This window comes from Sinocyclocheilus anshuiensis, unplaced genomic scaffold, assembly GCF_001515605.1.
Source record: "Sinocyclocheilus anshuiensis isolate Anshui unplaced genomic scaffold, SAMN03320099.WGS_v1.1 scaffold595, whole genome shotgun sequence".
Taxonomy (NCBI): domain Eukaryota; kingdom Metazoa; phylum Chordata; class Actinopteri; order Cypriniformes; family Cyprinidae; genus Sinocyclocheilus; species Sinocyclocheilus anshuiensis.
The window spans coordinates 95,448-106,655 of NW_015551037.1; the positions used below are offsets into that span (position 1 = coordinate 95,448).

At 33.7% G+C, this 11,208-nt stretch overlaps 1 protein-coding gene and 1 long non-coding RNA gene across 2 annotated transcripts in view; one reads left to right on the forward strand and one right to left on the reverse strand.

The window, feature by feature from the left end:
• Positions 1-7,533, reverse strand: part of pak6b (p21 protein (Cdc42/Rac)-activated kinase 6b) — a 17,174-nt gene extending 9,641 nt beyond the window's left edge. Inside the window, exons 1-4 of the mRNA XM_016450870.1 lie at positions 7,190-7,533; positions 3,995-4,528; positions 2,242-2,655; positions 1,162-1,295 (exon numbers count right to left, since the gene is read on the reverse strand). Of these exons, the coding sequence (XP_016306356.1) occupies positions 1,162-1,295; positions 2,242-2,655; positions 3,995-4,528; positions 7,190-7,465 (1,358 nt within the window). The 5' untranslated portion in view covers positions 7,466-7,533. The remainder of the gene's footprint in view (positions 1-1,161; positions 1,296-2,241; positions 2,656-3,994; positions 4,529-7,189) is intronic.
• The window catches only part of LOC107661352 (uncharacterized), an 18,139-nt gene extending 9,696 nt beyond the window's left edge, over positions 1-8,443 (forward strand). The window contains exons 2-3 of the long non-coding RNA XR_001631097.1: positions 7,320-7,322; positions 8,432-8,443. This is a non-coding gene — a long non-coding RNA (uncharacterized LOC107661352). The remainder of the gene's footprint in view (positions 1-7,319; positions 7,323-8,431) is intronic.
• The last annotated feature ends 2,765 nt before the right edge of the window (positions 8,444-11,208 follow it).

Below are 11,208 nucleotides of genomic sequence, written 5' to 3' on the forward strand. Positions count from 1 at the left end.
CACACACACACAGACACACACACACACACACACACACACACACACACAATGAAAGATAAACACGGGCTGTGCCTCCTTACACTCCTCAGTCTCCTTTGACACAAAGCAGCAAACAGTGAAGAAGTGAAAAATCTGTGTTTATATTTAGCAGGAATAATAACACACCTCAATCGCTCCCTCTAATGCATGCTTAGTGCACTACCGTTCAAACGTTTGGGGTCATTATGACCTTTTTTTATAATGAAATTAATACTTTTATTCATTGAGGATGCATTAAATTGATCAAAAGTGACAGTAAAGACATTTATAATGTTACAAAAGATTTCTATTTCAAATAAATGCTGTTCTTTTGGACTTTCTATTAATCTGTGAATCCTGAAAAATTAAATGTATCGCAGTTTCCACAAATATTGTGCAGCACAACTGTTTCCAACATTGATAATAATCAGAAATGTTTCTTGAGCAGCAAATCAGCATATTAGAATGACTTCTGAAGATCATGTGACACTGAAGACTGGAGTAATGATGCTGAAAATACAGCTTTGATCACAGAAATAAATTACAGTTTAACAGATATTCACATAGAAAACAGCTGTTTTAAATCATAATAATATTTCACAATTTTTACTGTATTTGTGATCAAATAAATGCATCAAAGAAAAGCATTAAAAAAATCTTACTGACCCCAAACTTTTGAACGCTAGTGCATGTTCATTGGGATTATGAATTTTCGTCTAATGCATTGCATTTCACATCATATTCACACTGCATACTTGCATAAAGTATTGCATGAACTATTACACAAAGTCTGCAGTCTAGGCTGACTTTACCTTGATGTAAGAGGTTTAGAATGAAGAATGTGTGTGAACATCAACAAAGAGCTGCTGTGCAAACAGTGTAAAAGGAAACCAGTTTCCAGCTAAGTAACTCTTTCCTTACTTAGCAGAAAAAATCCTGTTGTTCGTGCTTTAGGGAAGTTTTTTAAGATACCATTTGGAAAAAGATCTTAACTGTGCCGCTGCAGCAGAAGAACTACAGAGGATGATATGAGGTGAAAATAGAGCATCTGATCACGTAGTAAAGTATTAGCACACCTCTCATCAATAACACATGCTCTGAGGAATCATTCATGTCCATTATATGTTCAAAAGTGTTTCTCACCTGGTTTCTGAGACGATGTTGGTCAGAGCGCCGCCCTGCAGGCACTCCATGATGACCCAGAGCTCTTCACCCACCAAAGCACTCTTGTACATCTCCACCACGTTTTTATGCCTGTAGTCTCGCATGATAACCACCTGTTTTTTTTTTTTTTCAAATTTATGTGTTATTTTGTATCACTGATATATTATTATAGTTTTTGTTAATATTTTGAGTTGATTTCAATTTTTATATTTTACATTTTGTTAGATTTAGCCATTTTGTTGTGTGTTTTTGTAATTTTTATTGTTTTTTATGACTATATAAGTTTCTATTATTTCTTATTTCAGTTTTAGTTAGGCTATTTCAGTGGTGGAAATAAAATAAATGTAAGATTTGTATATTCTATTTTATTTAAGGTTAATATTTATATCAAGTAACTAAAATGTTTTTTATATAATATATAATTTGGCCTTTGTGTTCCTCATAAGTATATTCCTGTGGAACATTGTCCATGGCTGGACAATTTCATGCTCCTAGTCACCCTGTTGTGCTAAAAAAATGGAGGTATGAATGGGAATATACTTCAGAGATATTTTACTCAAAAGAATTTCTAGGGGTGCCAATAATTGTGGCCAACATGCATTGGAGAAAAACATATATTTCATAATGTGAGTTTCCCCCCACTTTCAATTGTTTTACTTCAATGAAAGGTTAGAATTTTTTGAATTTTTTGAATGAAAGATCAAAAAGGATAAAAAATGCATATTTATTTTCACAGCCATCTTTGCTCATATTTACCAAGGGTGCTAATATTAGTGGAGGGTGCTGTATATATATATTTATATATATATATATACACACATTATTTTATTATATTTTATTAAAAAATGTATATATTTTAACGATAACGATGTGGTTCATCAAGTCATTGAGAGACCAATAATTTTCTGAATTATTTGATCCCTTTAAAACCAACATTTACAGTATATTTACCTTCTGCACTATTAGTGTGAATCTCACTCTACATTATGTTCCATCAAACGTTCTGTTTTCCTCATAAACGTCACATTATGTTGTGAATGAAAGACGAGACGCTCACACCTCATTGAAGAGCAGTTCTCTCCTCTGCTGCTTCCTCAGGTCCATCATCTTCACCGCGACCTGCCGCCCGCTGTGCTTCTCTCGGGCGATGCACACCGCACCCGTGGAGCCCTCGCCGATCTTCACGAAGCTCTCCAGAGACGAGCGAGGGTCGCCGGTGTCCACCACCATCTGCAGCGCGGCTCTGAACTGCTCCTGCGTGACTCTCGAGCAGGGCGACGGGGCTCTGCTGGGGCTCGCGGGTCTGTCCTGCGTCGGAGGGACTGAGGCTGGAGTCCCGGGGGGCTTGATGGGACAAATGAGGTCGCTGGAGGAACGGCGTGCGCTTTGGTGGCTGATTATTATTCCATGGCCGGGTTGTGGACTGCTAGTGTCGCTGGGTTTGGAAATGGCTGGAAAATTCGGTGAATTCACCTGTATTTATATGAAAAATATGACTTCTTCAGATAAACGTAGGAAGTAGCGTATTACACTGGAATAATATGTGACCCTGGACCACAAAACCAGTCATAAGTAGCACAGGTATATTATAACCATTTTTCTTTTATGCCAAAAATCATCAAAGATCATGTTCCATGAAGATATTTTGTATGTTTCCTACCGTAAATATATCAAAACTTAATTTTTGATTAGTAATATGCATTGCTAAGAACTTCATTTGGACAACTTTAAAGATGATTTTCTCAATATTTAGATTTTTTTGCACCCTCAGATTCCAGATTTTCAAATAGTTGTATCTCGACCAAATATTGTCCGATCCTAACAAACCATACATCAATGGAAAGATTATTTATTCAGCTTTCAGAGGATGCATAAACCTCAATTTTAAAAAATTGACACTTTTGTGGTCCAGAGTCACATATTACAGAAAAGTTAACCTTTATCAACAACATCTGGGCGGTGTTGTTATTGTTAATTAAAACTATTACTATAGAACCATTAAAAATAGTTTTCCTTGACATCAAATAAAAATAATAAAATAAAACAACTGAAATAAAATAAAATATATATATTTTTAATGAAAATTAGAAATGTTGCATTGGCAAAATAAAAAAGTAAATAAGTTTAAGTATTGAAAAATAAATACATAAAAATTAATTAAATGAAAATTAATTACGGTGAAATATTTAAAATTTTAAACTTTATATATATATATATATATATATATACACTACCAGATTTTTTATGTTTTTACAGGAGTCTCTTCTGCTCATCAAGGCTGCATTTATTTGATCAAAAATACATTAAAAAAAATTTATATTGTGAAATATTATTATGATGTAAAATAACGTTTTCTATTTTAATATACATTAAACTGTAATTTATTCCTGTGATGTACCCACTGTATATAAAATATTAAAAAAATTTGTAAACATTTAAAATAAATAAAACTAATAAAAATGACAAAAGCACATAAAAGCTTAAACTAAAATTAAAATGTAAAATATAAAACCAAAAGCTAATTCAAAATATTAATAAAAAATAATATATATAATAAAAAACCTGTTTGTTTTTAATTATAATATATATTATAATTAGTCAAACATTTGTCCATTTTTTAAATGTAACTATTTGTTTCAGAACGTTCAAATGTAACATTTGCAAAATTCTATAAAACGGAATGTTCCCCTAATGTTACTATAACCAAGAAAAAACGTTTTTAAATCATTTAAAAATGAGAACGTTTAAAAATAATGTTTTCATAACTTTTGGAAACGTGAGCCAAACATTCTTAGTTAGTATTTCTACACACCTTGAAGTTGTACGTGGACTGAGGCCTCCTCTGCGTTTCCATCTTCGGCTGATCTGAGCTCAGTCTCGCTCCATTATTTTGGCTGTAGCTGCTGTAGAGACACGATACGGGCCTCTGGTTGGGTTTACCGTCTGTTTTATCAGTCCTAGGCGCGAGTAAAATGTCCCGGGGCATCAGCACCGGCTGTCCCATGAACATAGACTTGGCTCTGGGTCGAGACTCAGTGGAGTTTATGGTGTAGCTGTTCTTGGATTCGGGCCGTGGGCTTCCGCTCTCGCTCTGGATCTGTCGGGATCTCGAGCACCAGTCTGACACCGGCTGCCCGTTTCTCCGATCGGCCTCATTGAGTTCCTGATATTCGTACGTCTCTCCTTCAGCTAACTCACCCAGACGACCCAGAGACTGGGCTCTTTTCCTTAAAGACAGGCTGGTTCTCCTCAACGAGTTCGAGCTTGTAACAGAGAGTCGACTCATCTGAGCAATCGCCGCAGAAATGTAGTCCTCATGTCCGATGAAACTGCCGCGAACAATGCTCTAGAAGACAGAATTAAACAAGACATCAAAACTCCACTGCAAGTGAATGGGTGCCGTCAGAATGAGAGTCCAAACAGCTGATAAAAACATCACAATAATCCACAAGTAATCCACAGCACTCCAGTCCATCAGTGAACATCTGGAGAAGACAAAAGCTGAAACAATCCAGCATTAAGACGTTTTTAACTAAAACACATAGAGTCCATAATCCATAATAACGCTTCCTCCAGTGAAAAAGTGTTCTGGTCTGAATCAGGAGAGAAATCTGCACAGATCAAGCAGCGTTTAAACAGCTCTAAACACATATGTGGCTGGATTTTGATGTGAGAGACAACAGCAGATGCACTTTTTCACTGGAGGAAGCGTTATTATGGATTATGGACTCTATGTGTTTTAGTTAAAAACATCTTAATGCTGGATTTATTTCAGCTTTTGTCTGGAATATACAATGCATATATGGAGTAAAATGCTATGCATTATAATTTTTGCCTGATGTTTTGGTTTGAATATATTGAAATAACTTTAGGAAATAATGCAAAAATATAGATTTTGTAATGCAATATTTTTTTCTTTTGATTTTTGGAGTGAAACATGATCTGTTTTTGTGAAATTCACCTACCCAGTGACTATTTATAATATAATAATTACATAATGTTAAAAATAGAGTTGTATAACTGGAATATATAATATATTTATGCAGTGAAATGCTTTGCAATATAATATCAACTTTATAATGCTTGTCTATTTTTGCTTAATTATCATATAAATAATGTCAAAAAACAATAATGAATTAAAGTTTTGCAAATAATTCATAAAATATAAAATTCTCTTTAAGCAATACGTTTATTATTTATTTATTTATTTATTTATTTATTTTTATGCATGCATAAAATATGATCTGGAAATGTTTTTGTAAGATTTACCTACCTAGTGATCATATAATAAATACTGGAATATTAATGTTAAAAATAGCATTGTATTACTGGAATAATATTTTTTGCTTAATTGTAAAATAATGTCAGTAATTTCACAAGTATTGCAAAAAAAATAAAAAAATAAAAAATAAATAAATATATATATATATGTGTGTGTATATATAATTTAAACAATAATGTCACTGAGTTCTGCAAATAATGCAAAAAAAAAAAAGATAATTTTCTTCAAGCGATAAATTTCATATTTTTTTTCTTTTTGGAGTGAAATATGTCCTAGATATGTTTTTATGAGATTCATCTTGTGACTATAATAATTAAATAATAAACCGGACATTTTAAAAACCCTAAAAACACAGTATGAAACACATTCATACTGAAAGTGCATGTCTCAATATGAGATATTTTAAACAGGAACTGGACATGAGAAAGCAATATACATAATGATGATGATGATGATGATGATGATGATGATGATGCAGCTCCTCCTGGTGTGAAATCATTATATAACAGCAGAGTTGAGCAGGTCTGTCAGGTCATAATTATTGGATAGAAACGCTTAGTTTTGCTGATACGTGAGAAGCCTGGGGAAATATGACAATATGACGAAGACCAAACCTCCTCTAACACTGAGACAGAACCTGTTTAACAAAGACACACGATTGTTTACAGCTGCAGCTGCAAACATCAACCTGAAACACTTTCTCAGGGAAAAGATCGTTATGAAAGATTGTATTTATGTGATGTTTTTAAATAAATTACAGTAGGTGCTGCCAGAAATATGCCTCGATCACATTTCACAGTGTGTGTGTGTGTGTGTGTGTGTGTGTGTGTGTGTGCACATGAATTTTATAGGAATATATTACAGGAAATATTACAGGAATTTCTATGCATTCAAATGCAATGCACTATATAATTTTTGCCTATATATTAGTTTTGCTTAATTTTTATAAAAATAATGCCAAAAAAATTGTTCAAATAACATGAAAAAATACATAACTTTCTTTAAGCAATATCTAAATACCTTTTTTCTTTATATTTTTGAGTGAAATATGATCTGAAAATGTTTTTATGAGATTCACCAACCTAGTGACTATATAATAATTACATAATAATGTTAATACTATAATTGTATTACTAGAATATACAATATATCCTTGCAGTGAAATGCTATGCACTATAATATCAAATGTATATTTTTTTCCTTATATTTAAGTCACTAAGTTCTGCAAATATTGCAAATATATATAAATATATAATTTTCATATTGCCTTTTATTCCCTGTTGGTTTTGAATCTGGACATGTTTTTGTGAGATTCATAAAGAGATTATATATAATAATTATATAATAAAACATTATTATTCAGCTTGTAATTTTTTGCCTTATAGTTTTGCTTAACAGTCATAAAAATAATGGTACTAAATTTTAATAATTACATAATAATGTTACAAATAGTATTGCATTACTGGAATATCCATGCAGTAAAATGCAATGCACTATAACATGAACTATACAATTCCTGTATATATTCATAATCTAGTTTATCTATATATAGAGATAATTAATTGTTAGTTACATAAACCATAACACGACTGCATGCATTCAACAAATATATAACAAAATAGCAATGATAAAAAAACACAAATATTGCCATGAAGATCAAATGCAATCCCCACAGACACACACGTTCTCCCATCTCTTCATGTTTAGATAGTGAAGGAGCTTTACCCTCTGCAGCTGGAGCTGCACCTGCGTGATGCTGGAGGGGTCCACCACAGGTTTGGGTCTCCTGAGTGTTTCTATGAGGCTTTGCCATTGGGTCGGCAGACCCACGAAACAGCCCTGCACCGGGTCGAAGGACGTGTGCACCCTGTGCTCGAAGTTCCTGGGTGTGGAGATCTCCAGCCTCCTCTTCTTCTTCTTCTTCTTCTTCTTCCTCTGGAACATCCTGACAGCCTGCAGGAAACAAGAGTCTGTCCCATCATGACACGACAGCAAAGCCATGCGCTCTAAAGAAAACACAACAGCCGTCAAAACTCGACTGAAGGAGGGGCGGAGCTGTCAATCTGACACCTGAGGACACGCCCCTTTCCTAGCAGGTCAAAAACACACTGCGTACGCATTTAAGCCTGAGACTGAGAGCGTCCGGTTACACGGATACTAAAGAGAGAGGTTCTTCACTAATGCATGTTTAGTGAACCATGAGAACCAAACTACTAGTGAGTGGATCAATATTGCTGTGGGTTTGATTGAGGTCAATGAAAGTGGTCAGATGTTTCTGGGTAAGCCTGTGGGAAGGAAAAACCCATAAAGAGATGTTTATAAACCTATAAAGCCACTGTATTATATTTTCTAAAGCCTCTAAATGATCGAACTTTGCTGTTTCTCACTCGATCTCCTGCAAGTCTTCTGTCTGATTGAGAGTTTAGAGTGTTTTCTCCAGTCAAAGCTCTTTAGTGTAATTGTACTCGAGCTTCTCGTGTCAAATCTTGACTGATTTTGATCAAGTAAAGGTCAGAATAACTGCAGTAATATCTCCAGATGAACACTTACTGGACTGAAGCAGCTCAGCTTTACTTGATTCTCCATCAATCATGTTTTAGAGTCTCAAATCTGACCCTCAGGATCTTTTGAGGAGCGTTTGTTTCCAGAAGCTTTACTTTCACTGTTCCTCAGCGGAGGACTGATCTTCACGAGCCTCCAGAACATCTCACATCTTCTGAGGAGCCTTTATTTCTTCAGCTCTCAATCACTGCATTATATGTTTGGATCATTTCAATCTCATCTTATTACTGGAGATATAGAGCCACGACTGATATTTATAGCATTTTATGTCAGTATCTGCTGCACTGTTATAAAGATCTCACTGATTTGCATCAAAAGTTTAATAAAAAATATTAAAAATAAAATAAATATATAAAGAATAATTATGTGTGTGTGTATGTGAGAGAGAGAGAGAGAGAGAGAGAGTGTGTGTTTGTGTGTGAGAGAGAGAGAGTGTGAGGTAAATAATAAACCAGTAAATAAGTATCAATATTTTTTTTGAATACATGAAATGAACTAACATTAAAACTGAAGCCTGTTTCTGTCATCTGTGTCTGAATGAGTTGCAGCAGACGTGACGTCACACAGTCTCACCTGTGGATTGTGCTTGATTTCCCTCACTTCAGCTCATTCATCTCGTCTTTCAGCAGACCCTGATCAGAACACAAACACGATGTATGAGCGAGGAGATGTCCTGTTATCTCCTGTTTGATCAGCGGGTGTGGAGGGAAACATGACAGATGAGGAGCTGATGTGGACATCATGATGAAACGTTCCCTGCAACACGTCGTGACACGATAGCATCCGTAGAAAGAGCCTGACCTACATCTGAGCATGCCAGGATGGATCAGATGCCAGCGCCCATATGCAACAAAAGCACTTGCTATAATAGTAAGAGCTTATTTATCTATGAAAACCAGATGTTTTAACTATTTATTCGGCCAAAATGCATGCCAGTACACCCCATTAAACAGGGCAGGAACGCCCATTTTTGCCATGTTTACTCAGTGTTATTTAACAAGTCATATCCTTCAGAAGAAAGTTGAGAAACTACGCTCTTATATGTGGCCAGCTAACAAACTATATGACCCTGGAGCACAAAACCAGTCATAAGGGTCGTTTGTTAGGATCGGACAATATTTGGCTGAGATACAGCTATTTGAAAATCTGGAATCTGAGGGTGCAAAAAAATCTAAATATTGAGAAAATCATCTTTAAAGTTGTCCAAATGAAGTTCTTAGCAATGCATATTACTAATCAAAAATTAAGTTTTGATATATTTACGGTAGGAGATTTACAAAATATCTTCATGGAACATGATCTTTACTTAATATCCTAATGATTTTTGGCATAAAAGAGAAATGTATAATTTTGACCCATACAATGCATTGTTGGTTATTGCTACAAATATACCCCAGCGACTTAAGACTGCTTTTGTGCTGCAGCCTCACATTTGTTCTATGAACATTTTGATAACATTCCCAGTGAGTTATGAAAACATTATTTGCATGTTCCTTGAATGTTCAAAACATCCAGTTTATATATTATTTTTAATTTTAAAAATGTATTTTAAGGGAGCGTTCCATTGTATCATTTTGCAAACATTGTGGAAATGTTACATTTGAATGTTCTCTGAACGCTCTGAAACAAGCGATAATATTTAAGAATGTTGGACAAACATCCAACTAGCATTTCAGAAAAACATTCCATGAATAATGTATAAATAATGTTTTTATGCCAACGTTTTGAGAACATTATTAAACACCAGATAACTTTGAAGGAGTGTTCTATTAATGTTACTGTACGAACGTATATACTGTATATAAATATATATATATTTCCCCATCTTGTTACATGTGTTCCGGGCCAAAAATGACACGCCTGCAAAAAATTATTTGTAAGTCTTTCATTATGTGATATTATTACTAAATCTTAGATACAATATTTTTGTCAACTTGTTTTCTTTTATTCAGCACAGGTTTTGTATTTATTTTTGGAACTGTTTGATCGTAGGCCTCACTGACCTGAGCTCACGCACCTCAGTTTTTAAGTGAACAAAGCATTATTTGTGGATCGTTTTGATAATAATCACTCAAAAACTGAGTTCAATGAGGCCTACCGTTGGTCAACCAGTTCCAAAAAGAAATACAAAACCTGTGCTAAATGAAAGAAAACAAGTTGATAAAAACACTGAATCCAATATTTTGTGATAATATAGCATCACAAGCAAATTGAGATCTTTAATCTTAGAAATGTCTCAAATTGTGCTCAGATGCTATCCACATTCATTCTATTACTGTCTGTCAACTAATGTCTATTTATTTCCCAAAACAGCAATAATGAATTGATTTAATTCCAACAATAATGAAGTTTACTGTTGGGTTCTTATAAGAGATGATGTACAGTCACACTAAAGACATTTTAATGGAAAGGTTTATTGAAACTTTAAAAAAAAAAAAAAAAAAAAAATGTAAAAAAAAAGTGTGCATATGTATTTTGTTGAGTCTCATATTTGATACATCAGGCTTTTATGGCGCATATAGTCTGATACAGTGAGAATATAGAGGAAAAACAGCTCAATTTTATTCAGAGATTCAAACTGAGCAAAAATATGAATTTGCTGCAGATGCTGATATTTCTATGATGAAATTCTGCTGCTTGTGATGTAAATCAGTGAGATCTTTATAACAGTACAGCAGATACTGACATAAAATGCTATAAATATCAGTCGTCGCTCTATATCTCCAGTAATAAGATGAGATTGAAATGATCCAAACATATAATGCAGTGATTGAGAGATGAACATGAAATCAAATATGAGATTAAAACACGTTTCATCATCCTTATCCTAATTAAACTGCTGTTTTATAAAGCAATAAACTTTGATTTTTACTCAAACTCAGAAAGTAAAAATCAAAGTTTATATATACAAAGTTATTATAATAACTGAACGGACAGGACATTGTTGGGTTTATTTCATCGATTCCAGACAACTAAAGCAACCTCCAAAATAACAAAAATCAATTATAATTGAAATTTTTTTTTTTTATTAATTAAAATGATACTTAATTCTTTTAAGGTAAGTGGTGGCAAACAATTTATTTTAGCTACATTTAATTTAAAAAATATGTTAGTCAACTAAATTTGTTTATTTAAATGTAGCTAAAATAAATTGATTGCAACCACTTACCTTAAAAAAAATG